Raw genomic sequence first — 16,363 nt, 5'->3', positions numbered from 1 at the left:
CCAAACCGGTTATTTCAGGATGCCTACATTAGCTCAGGTATTCTTAATATCTAAAGCAGGTCACTTTGACAGAACTACATTAGGGAATAATTGCACAAGAAGTTGTGCTGACAGATAGGGGAGGAGCTGTTGTCCCTGAGCACAGGACGAGGATGAGCAGTTGCAGTGCTGCCGTTTTCACCTGGCAGAGCTGTGGCCAACAGCACTTTGGCCTGCAATCTCACCTTGTTCCTGTCCGTTTTTTTAAAAAGTATACGTATGGTATTTTTTGTTAATAAAAGCAATTAAAATCAAAGTATCTGTTTCTTCAAGGAGAGAAAGCAAACATGAGCCGATTCTCACCACGTTCATGGAAGGAAGGGAAATTTACCATTTTACAGATGAGAAATCTCAGATATAATTATGGTGCGTGGGATTGTAATTTGGGCACTCCACTGTTGGATTATACCTCTGAGCAGTGCGTTGTTTTTCTGTGGGCTGAGTTTTTGAGTGTCATTGATCAGTACCCCATGTGGGGAAAGTGATAACTTAGCATGCTGACATAAACTGGGACATGTTATCTTTTGCCACCCGGATAGTTTGCCTGATAAATTTCCCTCACACTTGTTTTGTCTTTCCTTTTTCTATAATTTTCCATTTTGTTTTGATTCTTCTATAACACTTGAAGACTAACCATTAGCAGCAAATCCTGGCAGTACAAAACCTTTTAATTACTACCCCGTGGCAGAAGGCATTGGACACTGTAGAAATGGAAGTTGGCACAAACTAGTTGTCGCCAGCATTTCTGGTGTGATTATGGCAAAGGATGAGGTCTTGCTCTTCCCCTGGTGCTTAGGGGCACTCTGCCAGTTTTTAACTCTCTGAACTAACTTGGTGTAAGATCAGAAAAGCACGTGCTCAGTTCCAGGGTAACAATAGCCGGGCGAGAAGCATTACTGCCTGTGTGGATGTTACTTAGCTGTTCCAACAGGTTAGCTGTATCATCAAACTGATGTGTCAGGAAGTAGGAACGTGGACTTTTTTCCCCAGCCAGTTATATTCTTTTTTTCATTTTAATATTTGGATGTAAGTTGTAGTATCTTCTAACATAAGACTTTGAGGTGTCTCACATTGTATTTCATGTCATGTCACTACTGTATACCAAAGTAGAAATGGATGACTTGAACAAGCTTTCTTTTTCAGTAGGAAAAGAGGAGAAGTACAAGTTTGTAGTTTCTATTTTTGCCATAAAAGAGTTTAAATAAGCCACTAGTTCAGGATGGATATTCCTATTCCTGTTCTATACTCAAACCCTGTGTGCGTCGTGGAAGCATTCCAGTTTCCTTTTCCCAAATCTGAATGAGAAACACTTATGTAGTTGTCATCATCAGCGAAAGTATTGAGGCAGAATATTCCTAAGTGGTTTTGCAAGTGGTCCTAGGGGAGTTAAACTAATGAAGCTGAGGCAATCCAAAAGTCCCTTGCTAAAGCTCTGAAGCCCCATGATAAATTGTGTATCACAGGTTAATTGCTATCATTTTTGTGTTGTAAATAAAACAATGTCTTCAAGAAGAATTAAAGGGTTAGGAAAAAACATCCTTTTAATCAAAAAGAGCAATGTCAAAGTAGTTTTTGTTCCAGGCTTGGACAATACAGCTAAATATAACAGTTTTCTTTATGCGTTTCTGTTTGGTCTATAAATCATCAGGTTAGGAATGGATTTTTGCGTCTCCTGTTCTAGAGTTCATCTCTGCAAGGTATCTGTTTTTTTGGATGAGAGGGATGGCTTCCTACTTGAAAAGGGCATGTCCTTAATGGGTGGCCTTTCAGTATTTAAAGACCTTAGTAGAACTTTGTGCCCAGTAATTGATGCTGTTTGTTGCAAAGATTTCCTGCTAGAAAATAAAAATAACTTCCTAGTAGTAGAGATCTTTCTCTGAGAATCGTATTTTTAAAATCTATTTTAGAAGGTTGAAAGAGGGAGAGGATAAGCAAGACTATTGCAGTAACTGCTTTTTTTGACAATATATCAGGTTTAATTCATGAGTTTCTTTTTATATTTTTCAGTTTAACATTTCTGGCTTAATATTTGAAGGTCTTTTTACTCAGTCTCTACGAAAAAAATTTTGAAGGCGTATTTCTCTATAATGGCTTTCGTATTTGGGGTGGCATTTTTGTTAAGATGTTCTTAAATATAGTCTCGTGGAGAAGTAATAGTTTCATTTTTCTAATGTTTTTTTGAAGTCTGATAACTTCACTAAAAAGTGAAATAACCAGAATAAAAATAGTTTTAATGTATTTTAACATTTTAAATAATATTTGGACCATTTATATTGCATTACTCCCTATAAAATATGTTGAATTGTACAATTGAGCAACAAGGTAAAGGTGGAGCTAGCCTGACAGTTTGTGTTTGGTTTTTATTGGTGTGTTGTTTGGGGTTTTTTTTTGGTTTTGTAAAGCCTATGCAAACAGAACTATGCAACATCCTAAGGAGAGGATAGCACAGTACAACACCTTCAGGGTGTCACATGAAGTTCTAGGATGTGTAGTTATATTGCTGCTGAGATTATAATAATAGTAATCATTTAACCTCAGTGTTGAAAACCAGGCAGTACATTATGATAACATGCCACACATAAAACTGTGGTGCCCTCTTAAGAGAATCTGTTGTCAACAGTCATATTATTTGGTAATGACATATATACCTGTATTTTCCTTCCATCCTTCCAAACTCTTCTGTAGATGTTCCATTCAGTTAAATGCCATGCCAGTAAACGTTACTGGTCTTCAGAGATTCTCTGAAGTCTGAGTGACCTTAGCTTACATGTGTGGTCTTTGTTCATGAGGGGCTAGGCACTAGGGCTAGTAGGTAATAAGTAGTAGTCCCATCCTGTTTCCTGCCCCCCCACCCCCTTTCTTTTTTTAAATAACCAAAAGGAAGATAATGATGGGGAAGAAAGCTGTATTGGTCCCATAACTGAAATGAAGTGGGCTGAAGGATTTATCAGAAGGAGAAGCCTGGGTAGGAGAAATTAAATAAAAAGGGGAAATCCTGAGACTAGCCTTGCACTTACATCTCTTTTTCTGTAAAAGAATTCCCTTTCTGTGGGACTAGCATGACTGGCATGAGTTTTGGTACAAGGCATGAGCCTCTGTCCCTGCAGCTGCTGCTGTCTGCCCTGTCTGCTTTACCCCGGTGCCTGAATTCCTCTAGCCTGTAGGTCCCACATGCAGTTGTAGCATGTGCATGCTTAATACTTGTGACATAAATATCATCTCTATTTGCAGATAAGTGAGGCATGGTAATTTGTTCAAGTATGTGTATCAAAGACTCTGGACAAAACAAGTTCTCTGTTTTCACAGGAACAGCCTCTAAAAAAAAATCTTCTGTATTTGTCCCAGTTTTTGAGCTGTACTATATTGTCCCTGGTAACTAAAGGATAGCTCACTGTAAGTAAGCGATTCTTGCATATGCCTTCTGCTAAGCAAGCAAATTATTCAAACAATAACAAATTGATAAGGTTTGTAAGGTAAACACACTGTGTTTATAAAGCATATTTGAACATGATCTCTATATTCAGAGAGGGAAATCCTATCCGTGTTGAAGTTGGTGTCAGAACTTCACTGGGGCCAGTGCTGATTGTCAACTGTAATATGTCATATTCAGATTCTTGTGCATGCGAAATACTTACTGAAGAACAATTTTGGTATTTTAGAATGTCTTTTATGAGATGGAAGTAATAATCTGAAGTTTAAAGAGATGAATTTCCAGTCAGCAGTGAAAAGACTGTAAGCTATAGAGCTGCAGTGCAGAATTACAGAACTACAAGAGTCTTTTTATATCTATCTACACTGAAGAAATTATTTGTATGCAAGTTGCTCACTTGAGTTGTATATCTGCCTGTGTCTAATGTTTAATTTTTCTTTTTAACAGGTAGAGAGAATTGTTGACAAGAGGAAAAACAAGAAGGGAAAAACAGAGTATTTGGTGCGATGGAAAGGATACGACAGTGAAGATGATACTTGGGAGCCAGAACAGCACCTTGTTAATTGTGAGGAATATATACATGAATTTAACAGACGCCACAATGAAAAGCAGAAAGAAAGCACATTAACCAGGACAAACAGGACCTCTCCAAATAATGCCAGAAAACAAATTTCTAGATCTACCAATAGTTCTTTTTCAAAGACATCCACTAAATCTTTAGTTATGGGTAAAGACCATGAGTCAAAAAATAATCAACTCTTTTCTGCCACCCAGAAGTTCCGGAAAAACAATTCTCCATCTCTTTCTGGAAGGAAAAATATGGACCTTGCAAAATCAGGTATTAAAATCCTAGTGCCCAAAAGTCCAATTAAGAGTCGGACAACAGTTGATGGCTTCCAGAATGAAAGCCCGGATAAAATGGACCACATAGAGCAGGATCAGGACGACTCTGTAGCACCAGAAGTAGCAGCAGAAAAACCAGTGGGAGCTTTATTAGGACCTGGTGCAGAGCGTGCTAGGATGGGGAGCCGACCAAGGATACATCCATTAGTGCCACAATTGCCAGTGCCAGTAACAGCCACAATTGCATCAGCATTAACAATAAATGGTAAAGGTATGTGTACGAGTCGGTCATTTTTGTGTACGTTTTTCATTTGACTGATCTTTTTTGCTGTTCAGATGCAAACAAATTACCTGCTCTGTTTCAGCCATGTTAAATCAAGTCTGGAGAACTTCACTACATTATTTTACATAACTATATGACTACAAAGCCATTTCGAATTTTGCCAGCTTTTGCTTTCCTTGCAGAGATTCATTGGTATTTGTGTTTTCAGAATCACCATAAGATACATCTGTGTTTGCCTTGACATTGTGTGGTACACACATTCCGTGTACCACTTCCAGAGATTACATCATTGCTCTAAGTTCCTTTAAATAGGTCTCAAATTTGTTATGAATATTAGAAACAAATTATGGGAATAGTTGAATGATGTGAACAGAGATTCTTCATAGCAGTATACATATCTGTTTTGTTATAAATTTTGCCTGGAAAAAAACCTGTGAGAATGATGTTGCTTAAAAAACGAAGTTGATAAGTTTTGTTTCAGTGAAAATTTGAGCCAGTTGTGGAGACACGTATGCCTTCTGCCTGGATTGAATTCTGTCTTCATTATATTTTATCAATATTTTGTTGTTTATACCTCATTTGATATTGAGAGCTTATTTAGGTTTGATGCCTGGTTTGCTAATATCTCAGTAGATGACAGTTTCTTCAACTTGTACTGTAAAATTTGTGACACCAATGAAACCCAAACTGCTTTTGTGGGAGGAAGCTGTTTGTTCTCCCCACCCAGCTGAGACCCTCATTTAAGACTTCATGGTCCTCATTCTCTTGCCCCAAACTTTTGTTCTTCCCTGACAGACCCAGGTTATTGAGTAGTCACGGTGTAAGCATGCTTTTGAGGCTGAATTTTCAAGTGTAATACTGCATCCTCAAATAAAATGCAGTGGGTAAAATCTGCAGGTATGCTATTGATGATGGCTTGCTGGAAAAATTGCTTGAAAACCAAGGACTAGGCCTGCCTGGCAAAAAACACGCTTAGAGACAAACTATATAGGAAAAAAAAGGTGTTGAAAACTTTGGGAGAGTTTGTTGGATGCCCCACTGTTGCTTGCATTCAGATTTGGTGAAAAAACAGCTGCAGTGGGAGAGGTTGCAAAGCAGTGGACAAGGGAGGAACACACTCCTGGAGCTGCGGTGTCAGGTCATGGAACAACCCATTTTGCTGCAGATGAACTAGGTAACCATGGTAATGCGCACACAGATGCTAGGAATATCTCTTCCTTTGCATGGGCTAAAGAAGGAATGTAAATCTCAGAGGATGTAAACAAAGCTGGAAGGGAAAATGCAAGAGATGCCAGTAGGTGAGTTTTCTGAGTAGGTGAGGTAGAGGAGTGTGTTTGTGCACGTGATGGTTTTGTGATAATTAATATGCCTTCTGGAGTATGGTCATGTTCCTAGTGAAGTGATTGATAAGTGCTGTCTTCAGCATCCTGTTTTTTGCCTCATGGCATTCAGAAAAGAAATTAGGACACGAAGGTCCTTCTTGGGTAGATCAGTAGCCACAAATGATTAAACCATTCCCGTCAACCTTTCACTCTGGTAATAGTGATACAGCAAGGGCCCAGTTACAGGGCATCAAGTGGAAGTGGAAAGACCTGCACAGGAATAGTAATGACATACGAAATATTAGCTGAGGTGCATTTATTTCATTCACTGCGATATTACAATTCCCTCAGCTGCCACCACCTCCTTCAGCTCTTCTTAGGCATTTGTCTGGGCAACTAACATTGAAAGCTATCAACTGACCCTAGGGATGATGGCAATATGAGACTTTTTCTCACACTCACATTTTCACGAGATCTTAAGGTGTAGATCAAAAAAAAGGAGAGCTGAGGAGATAGTCACAATATGTGGTTGCCCAAAACTATACAATATGTTTCCACCTTCTATCCACTGCTGGAGGGATATTAGTTCAAGTACATTAACTGAGGCTTTCCTTCTCTGTCCTGATACACCGCTACCAAATCCCCAAGCTGAACTGTGCAGTGTGCTGGGAAATGGATGCTAAATATCTGAATTTATTACGGCTTTGCAGGCAGTTACGCTCATCTACAACATTTTTGGGGGTAACATCCAAATCATGCAGTAATTCTCTCATTATAAAACTTGGAAATGAAGCTGCGAAAGAAAAATACTTTGCGTTTGTATCTGGCATCAGTCTCTTTTCCTAGCTTCTTAGAATTTCTTGGACAGATATCTTTCTCATGGAAGCCCAGGCTCCAATTCATCTGTTCTGCATGGCCAGAGTGGACCTTTATTTAGAGAGAAGCCAAGAGAGGCAGCCCTGTCTCCCAAGAGCTAGCCTGGCCTTTGGGCTTCCTGAGCTGAAACATTCTTCGTCTCTTCATTAAAGCTGTGCTCTTCTCCTTGCTGTTTTTATTTTTAACTTCACACTGCTGTTCATTAAAATGTAGTAAATCAGTGCTTGCTTCCCTTCCTCCCCTGCGTGGGGTTGTCATGGTCCTGGATCCTGTTTCACTCCTTACTCAGGACATTCCTTCTGTCTTAAATGGACACCTCATCACATTTTCAACACCACCTCAGGAACTGTACATCATGAGAGGTATTCATTGTACAGAAATGCAATCAAATTTGTACCCTCATCGCTGGCTCTTCATACGCACCAGATCTGACATATTAATAAATACAGTTGATAGATCTGGCATTTGGAGCACTCTTTCCAAACTTCCCACCTCCTCCACATACACCTTCTGTTAATTTTAAGACTTCCTACTTCCACATGGAGGCTGCTGTCAGGAAGACAAAAGCATGTTTTGGAAAATAACTTTTTACTTGAGCTGGTTTAGGAATTTTTTATCAAAACATTTTTGTTGGAAAAACAGTCGGAACAGAAATCACTAATTAGAATGTATAATTTTGAAAGATCCTAGAAAAATACATATTACATTTCAAAAAATTTTTTGACAACTTTTTAAGTTAAAGCTGATTTAGAATTTTATTCTTTTTAAAGTAGTATTGGAAAAATAATTAAAAATTTTAATATGAAAACAGTGTTCCTAATTTTGAGATTATTGCTATGACTGCTTTTGAATTGTGTGACTTTGGTTGTTTTTTTAGTCCTAGTTCAGGATGGTGAAACTTCAGCGTTTAGTCTATTCTTTGTTTGTTTTCTTCAGCTTTGATTTTTTTTTCTAGATTTCATTTTTATAATAAAAGTGCACACCAGGAAAAAAACTTGTATGCATAGGAAAATCCTATGACTGCAATTACTGGGAAATATTTGTATTATTGTAGCACTTAGTCATGCTTTTCATGACACAGACTGCCATGATGCAGTTCTGGCTCCAAAGTTCCTACAGTCTCAGAAAAGGCAACCAGCAAATATTTATACAAATATGCAGGGGTACCACGGGAATAAAATAACAGTAATATTTGCTTTAGGAGTTGGTTGTTTCAGCACACTAAAAAGCAGCTGCTGCCCAAAGTACATTTTTTAACAAAGAAAACCATTGTATTGAATGTTCGTATTTTAAAGGCTCAGCCTTGAAAACAGAGTCGATGGAGTTATACACTACGTACAAGGCTACAAAGGGTGATATATGGAAGAAGTGGGAATGGGTCACTGAATGAACGTTGCTGTGGTTCTGGTTTTTCGAAATACGTAGTGGTTATCAGCTGTTACTAAAAGTTAATGGAAGTGATCCTTAAATGCATGAATGAAACAGAAAAATGCCACCAAAGAACTGAAATGTTGTGGGAAAGATGTTAATGGCACCTACAAGCAATGCGTATTACTCAAAACTAGGCAAGGCAAAAAGTGGCATCATGTCTAACAATAAGTTCTGATACCTTTAAAGTTTTTAAAAGGTTCCTTCATCAAAATTGAGTAAAAAAATAGCTTTGAAATTTTATTGCACATGTACGCTCATAATATCCAGGGATGTTCTGTTTAATAGAGTACACAAGAAGTGAAACTGTAAAGAGAATCTAATCTGTCAGTCACACAAGTCTAGAGAGTTGTCTTGCGATTTTAGAAAGGACTAAAAGACTGGATTGATTGTTCAGCTTCTGCAAAACTTAACCATAAACCCAGTGAATACCATTGCTTGACAAATTCTAGTTGCCTTGCTGTATTTTTTTTTTTTTTCCGGGTCACCCTATAGTTGCTACAGTTTTTATTCAGCTAACAATGCCCAACATGTGGATGTAATTGAGAGTAAATGCCACAAGAAGGGACATCTTGGGCAGAACGGCATGCAAAGCTCAAAGTATAAAATGAGCAAGAAAAGCACATCTAGCTGCATATGTTGTTATAATTAGAACAAGGCAGGCTGGTGGCTGGTATACGGGAAGAGAAGAAATACAAGAAACACAGTGCATTACATCACTTGTTAGACAACAAGAACCACCAGTGTGCACAGTGGCATTAGCATCTCCCTCCTTGCACGTATTAGTTCAGATGAATAACTTGCAGGAGCAATAGGCTGTCTGACAACACAAAGATGATTGCAGTGTATCACACTACAAGGAACAAGGGTGTCTGCTGATTTTTCGGTTGGATAATGGTGCTGTTTCTATCTCAAAACAATGGTATTAGCACCAAAAGAAAAGCTGGAGATCAGGAAAAAAATGATTGAACTTAAAGTCTGTTTGTTACCTGTTCTCTCCCTTACCTACATCAGCTTATGGGATTAAAACCCACAGATTCAGAAAACCAAAAATCCACTCTAACGCCCAAGGAAAATAGTGTCTGTTGTTTGATTAAGTATCTGTTAGCTTTAGTCCCAACAGGAACCAAGAAAGCATAGAAGTGCTTATGGAGGCAACTGGAACCGGGGAGAAATGTAAGTTCTCAATACAATACCAAGCCGAGCTGAAAGGAGTTCAGCTGCTCCCTGTTCCTTAGGGTGAGGGGAGCTCACCCAATTCCTTCCCAAATTCTCCCAGTTACTTTCTTCCCTCTCCCTGTGTATGCCTGGGTGCTGGGCATTACATGAGGAACAGTTCACTGTCACCAGCGCAACTCATTAGACCACCCTCAGGAGTCCCTTGGGAAGAGCACAGCAGTTGACAAAGGTGTGTTGGGTGTGAACACAATTGTCCAGGTGGACCACAAGCTATGCATATAGCCCTCTCAAAAAGCAAAAGTGAGAGGAGAGTTGCAGAAGCTTGTTGCTTTGTGAATTAGAGCAGACAGTACAACTAAAGGAAAGTTGGGGTGATGTGTTTACAGTTTGTCAGTTCTTTTCACAGTTCTTTTTAGCATCCTGAAAGGACAGAAGCAGCTTTGAGCCATCCTTTTGTTTGTTTTTGTTTTGGTTAAGTAGTAAAATGTGATTCCAAAAGAAGCCCGAAGTCAGGAACTTCCTTTTTCAGTGTATTTGTACACATTGCACTTGGATGATGGTTTGATCTCTGCTGAGTGATCTGGAAAGCAACCAAGTATTTTATTAGTGCAAACAAAAGCCCATGAAATGGGTTAAAGTCCTTTGTAAAGCCTGCCTAACTTCTGAAATTACTGCTTAAACTTCTTTGTCAAATGCAGCAGGTGTAATTTTGTATCTTTTCTATTGTGTGTGCATTTAGCAAATCACTAAGAGTAAAGGGTAAAACAGGTTTCATTTAACCAGCCTTACAGACACCTTTGTTCGTTTTTCTTGCTTCGGAAGTTACATTTTATTTAGATACTATTCTTTAAGAGTTCACATTATTACTTCCCTTATGTACTGTATTGCAACATCTTAACCTACCATCAAATTTTCCTTCTGTGTTACTATTAAGTCATTTTCAAGCTCTTCAGCTTCTTTACTCTTAACTAAAAGAATATTCTGAATTGTTGCCAGTTTTTTGTTTATTTATATTTTCTGGCTTAATATAAATGCAAAGTGTTAAGTAATATGGTAGACTGAATGGTCTGCATTATGTGGAAAATTGATCTGTTATCTCATACTGTTCTGGTTTTTGTCTCCTGTTGCTTGTGCAATTTCTGGTACAGTCTATTGTTACTTTATGTAGTGCTCCAGGATGGAGAACTTCTTGTGAAAATCTCTCATCTTCAGGGCCGTATTGGTATATGTCAATAATCATAATAATAAATCAGGATTTAAGTGCAGGGTTTGCTTGAGTTTTAAGACTGTTTTCCTGAGAACATAAGTCTAAGTGACTGGTTGCTTGCTTTTTCTGCCTTATGCTGCACTCCACTACTTAAAACAGAGATGTCTTAGTTGGATGCTACATTGGTGTAGACTTTTGATACAGCTAAGCTGGTGTAAAAGGTAGCTACTTTGAAAAGAGTCATCCCATTCCTTTCCCCCACTTTGCCAACCCCATGTTATAATATATGTCCTAACTGACTGCTCCTTTAAGGACAGACATTTTTATCAGCCTTCTGGAAGTGACAGTGAGGGAGAGGATGTGTCCCTGGGGAGGGAGACAGAGCCATGCTTTTTCCGTGTTTTAATTCTGTCCCTGAAAAAACTTTTAATGGAAACTCTGGCTACAATGTATTTTTTTTTTTAAAAAAAAAAAAAGGAAAGAAAGTTCTCAAGAAATACGCAGTTTGGACATAAAATCCTCAACCTAAGTTGACAGAAAAACTCCTGTTATTTTTACTGAAATTTGTATTACACCTGCAGGCTCACTGGTGAACATAAAGCTCTTAGCTGTGCAGTTCTTCTGATGTTGCACCAGCTTACATGAACTGAGGATCTGGAGTCTAAGTCTCTCTTGACTACTCAGATGGGGTCAACAATGATCAGCCATTACGTCCTCCTACAGTACTTGTACCATCACAAGACAAAAGTAATTTCTGAGGACACGTTTGTCATGCCTGCTGTGTCAAAACCTAGGAAAGATGAAGCACAATGAAGCAAAGGCTCTGTTTAAAAGGCTCAGTTTCAACCTATTTTGCATACGTCTGCACAGAGAGAATGTGGTGAAGATCAGACTGAATGATAGAACAAAAGTGTTGAGCTAGATTATTTTTTTTTCTTCCACCATTGTCAAAATCGTGGAACTTCAGAACAGCTTTTGAGAACACAGGGGAAATGTGAAGCGCGATCAGAAATCCTCATGCGATGCCTTTTGCAGTTGTGCCTTGCAAAGTAGCCTGCAACTTTTTTTGACTCTTCCTGTTCCAATTTTTAAAAAAGTTATATCTCCCATCTCTGTTAAGGCTGTGAAGTGGATAGAATGCATGTTTGCTAAGGAAACTGTCATTATGAATCTGTGTTCTCCTGAAAAGAAGATTAATCTTAATAGGTTGATATAAAAATCCATAAAAAAACAGACCAAAACAATTGTAATATGGTTCAGAAAAGATTTGTCTAGATCCACATTATCTCCTTAAAATAAAAAAGGGAGATGATGAGAGCACAGTTAAATCTTCAGTCAAGAAAACATGCTCATAGGGAGGCTGTTACAGGTGGCATAAAATATCATAGAAAGAATTAGTAAATAAACTGTTACAGGTTTTTTCCATCAATGCTTGTAAAAGAGAGAAAATTGTTAGATTCAAGAAGATGCAAAACTCAGTGGTTTTTTTTTTTCTTTTAAAGCTAGCTGCTTGGGTAACAGCTGGGAACAGCTTTGCATTTTACAGGTGATGGCAAAAATATCTTTTTTTATAATGAGATCTAATGAAATAGCCAGATGCTATATTGCCCTGGCATAGCAGGTATTTCCTACCCTGCCAGAGAAGTTGCAGTACTCAAACTGGCATAATCATGATCCAAAACTGCTGCTGTGAGTTACTGATAATAATACAGCCAAGTACTATTCTTTCCTTTAAAAGAAAATAAATACAGAAGTTGTACATTTGTCATACTCTATGCAATTTTTCAAATCAAACAAATATCTAAATTATCTGCTGTACATGCAATTTATATTGTAAATGTATTTAAGAGCACACACTAAAATGTGCTAGGCCACAAATTATCAAACAGTTAATTCAGCTCTAGTAATTGTTTTCTTAATTTTGCGGTCTTAGAATGCATAAAACAGCTTTTGTTTTTTATTTAGTACGTATTTTTAAAATGCTTTAAAGTTTATTATATTTCAGATGCCTTTAAGATACGAAAGCAAATCATAAACACTAGTGCTTTGAACTAGAATAGTCTATGTTTGAACACATCTGAAAACTGGGAAGTTCTAAGATTTAACGTGGAAGAAGAGGAGGAGAGAGAGCATCTTACTATTGAATTAAGAGTTCTTTGAACGTCTCAGTGAAACAGCGGATAACAAAGTACAGATTGTCATTTATTTTCTTTGAAAATATTCCTTGAAAGAGGCAACTAAAGAAAGTAAGTAGTTGTGCTTCAAAAGGCTGCTAAGAAACTGGCTGGGACGATGGGAAACAGAATAGGCTTAATAGTTCATTGTAGTTGTGTCAGAAGGTTCGCAGTGGGATGTCATAAGATTCTGTAATGGGATCTCTGCTTATTTATATTTATTACTGGTCTTTAAAAAAAAATTGTAGTGAGCAGCAAAGGCACAAAACATGCAGAGAATAGTTATTTATTCCTTAAGATGTAAGAAAATAGAAACTTCAGAGGGACATAACTAAAGCGGGAGGCTAAGCGAAGTTCTGAACAGCAGGAAGATAACTTGAACTGATCGTTTTCTTGCTGGTTCCTAAACAGAGGTTTTAGCCCAGGATGCATATGGGAATACCTAAACATTGCTGAGGGCAACTCCTTTCTCTGTTTGTCACACACATTTGTCATTACTCCTCAATCAAGCTTGCTGTATCATGAATCTGTAGATAATATGTGTTGGCTGGCGTAGTGTCTTCCATGCGTTAGTACTGCTTCCCTCAGATTTCAACTTCAATTGCTATATCGTTTTTAAGATGGGCTAGAGTGAGAGGGAGTGGAGAAACTGGCTGACTGCCTTCTCAGACTAGCTCCTTGTGAGAGGTGTCCAAGTGGACTTGCAGTGTATACATAGCTGGAGAATGAGGCCAAGCTATTGATGAAAGCTGCTGCAACAGGAACAAAGAGGATATAAAATAATTTTTAAAAATCATGTATCTGAAGGGAATACTGAGAAGATTGCACATGATTATTTTAGAGAAGAAACAAATATAGACATGATGAAATAATGACTGATGTAGTTGGAAATTTCTGTTCTGGAATTGAATGAGTAAGACAATGGGACATCTAAAGAAATCAAAGGGTGTCAAATTCAAAACAGAAAGATAATAGCTTTTGATATAGGTTCCATTTAGTCCTGAGAACTGTTTGCTAAAACATATTTGAGTCCAAGATATAAAGAGGTAATGACCATTTAAAAGAATCGTAGACATTTATAAGGAGAACGGAAATAAACTGTGTTTATAGGCATGATATCGTTTTACAAAGAATGTAAGTTGTCTTGCTTTAGAAGTAAGGAAACTTTTTGTGACATACCTGAAAATTGTAATTCAGGTATTTTTATACCTCTTTCTGCCATGTTAGCCATTATTATTTATGGACTAATTAACTATTATTTATGAAATTACTTTTATACTGTGCAGATATTCAGAGATTCTAATTGTTGTCCTGTTAGGATATTAGGATAGGTATAACAGGCATAACATTTCATTGACATAGGTAATTTAAAAATAATTTTCATCATATGGAAAGAATATCCTGCTAGGGCTTTTCTTTAAGGTGGTGATTGTGCAGAGAGAAATACAGAAGACGTATTTGTGCAGAGCAGGGCAACACCCTTTCACCAAAGAATTCAAAGATAGTTTTTTTAGTACTAGTAGGAAAAATTAATATGGTAATAATAGGTATTTCAAACAATTTACTGTGTTTTGTAATTTTCTGTTTTAATTTCTGAATACAAAGGATGACAGATTATTCTGTGTTTCTTAGTTTAGAGAATCGTCTATTTTTACTTTCTGTGCATGTGTAGGCAATTAGCTTGAAAACCTGTTTTAAATGTTTAAAAGTCTATACAAAACACAGTTTACATCTTTGATTACCATTATTGAAAGCTAGTGAGACATTTTGTTTTCTTGTTTCTTTGCTTTGCACGTTGACGGTGCTTTTTGTTCCATCAGCTTTATTGGATCCTGTATATAGTCAGTTAGGGTGTGTGGGGGGGTGTTTTTAAAAATTATGTTTCTGAGCACAAACAGTAGAGGAGCAAAGAAACCTTTTTAAATATGTGAGAAGGAGAAAAAAGAAGTTTAGATGTATTGCTTATCTCATGTCCTTGTAGGAAGTGGAAAGTTTTCCATTAAAAAAAGGGTAAAAATAAATAAATAAATCTTGCCATTAATTTAAAAAATGTGTATTTTGTAATATCTATACAGTGAGATAATGGGTTTTCTCAAATGATCACGTAGTGTAAGATAGTGATGATAGTAAATGGAGTGGCTGCCCAAACTATGGGTCAGGATCCAGGACCTGTTCTGGAATAAGTACTCTGAAATGAGGGTTTTCTGAACTTGATTTAGTTCTGCTTGATGTTTCTGCTTTTAAAAATCAGAGGAAATGTTTATTTCAAAGGTTTTCTTTCTCCTTCTGGAATGCTAGATTTGATATCCCTCTAGATGCTGTAAAGCAAAACGAAAAATTAACGAGCATATTAAGTTTAATGAACTTTGAAAGCAATGGGTAAAATTATTTAAGCATGAGTGTCTTTAAGACACACAACAAATCAATGGTTTGGGGTTTTTTTAATATTTTTTTTCAGTTGATGGTTTAGATACCTATTGTGTTTACTGACTTCATGGTGAAGTGCTGATGCTCTGCATTTTTGGAAATCAGATTTCTTTTCATGTCCATTTCCAAATACAGGTGTAGCTGGCTAACATTAAAGGTTGAGCTCTAAGTCTCCTGGTAAAGTAATACAAGCCAAAGCAATCAGTATCCCTAACAGATCTTTATTTTTCGGCTTGCTATGACACTTTGAGGAAGCAAATGGACTTGTTAACAATGGTATGTTAAAGTATTTTGCTCTTAAGTCCCTTCTACTCTAGTATTAAATTTTACTCTGGTACAGTGGTCATCTTTAAAAAATCATTATTCCTCTTTTTATATCATGTCATAGGTAAGGGTTACTGTTTTGTTGGCATAGTCCAGTTTGAAATGTCATCTTATAATTGAATAATACGTATTAGTAGATTAGTGATTGATGCAAGAAATGTTGAGGAGAACTCTATGCTCTATTAAATGTTTTATGCATATCAATAATGTACAAATTTGTTTAACAAAATAATAAAAGACATCATTGCAATTGTATGAGCTTTCTTTTTGAAAAGACAGTGAATTCTTATAATCGAGTTGGATTTATTCCCAGGTTTTTTAAAATTATTTTGTTTTCTATTTTCAAATTCCTGGTGTGAAGTCTGATACCAGATTAATTTATATCATATTTGGTTTAGATTGTGGCAGGTGAAATTCAGGCCCCAGTGAAAGTAATACATCTCTCTAGATTCTTTTCAGTTAAAGTGTATTATGAAGAAATTATTACTGCACTATTGTGTATTATAAATTACAAACCTAGTAGGGTAATGTAATACAAGTAGGCCATATACTAACATATGTGCAGGTTAAAAAGGGAGGGGGTAATATTAAATAAAATTTATTTCAGGATAAACCTGTATAAAAGTCACTCAGTGGGTCTGTAGTTGACCTGGCATTAACAACTCTATAATTCTGCTGTAATTTAGTTTAATATTTTACTTTTTAGCCAGCATAAGTATAAGCTGTGCTGTGATCTTCCAACAGCTTAGTTAAACTTGATGATCACATTTTCAGTCTCTTATGTGTTGATTTTTTTTTAATATGTTTTTTTAATACACTTAGATATTAGCC

At 36.9% G+C, this 16,363-nt stretch overlaps 1 protein-coding gene across 1 annotated transcript in view; it reads left to right on the top strand.

Moving 5' to 3' along the window:
* CDYL (chromodomain Y like) overlaps positions 1 to 16,363 on the top strand; it is a 109,186-nt gene that overhangs the window by 45,888 nt on the left and 46,935 nt on the right. The window contains exon 2 of the mRNA XM_068396937.1: positions 3,917 to 4,583. Within this exon, the coding sequence (XP_068253038.1) occupies positions 3,917 to 4,583 (667 nt within the window). The remainder of the gene's footprint in view (positions 1 to 3,916; positions 4,584 to 16,363) is intronic.

Source organism: Nyctibius grandis, chromosome 3, assembly GCF_013368605.1.
Source record: "Nyctibius grandis isolate bNycGra1 chromosome 3, bNycGra1.pri, whole genome shotgun sequence".
NCBI lineage: Eukaryota > Metazoa > Chordata > Aves > Nyctibiiformes > Nyctibiidae > Nyctibius > Nyctibius grandis.
The sequence above is the reverse complement of the archived record's forward strand: the minus strand, read 5'-3'. Positions and strand labels throughout refer to the sequence as shown.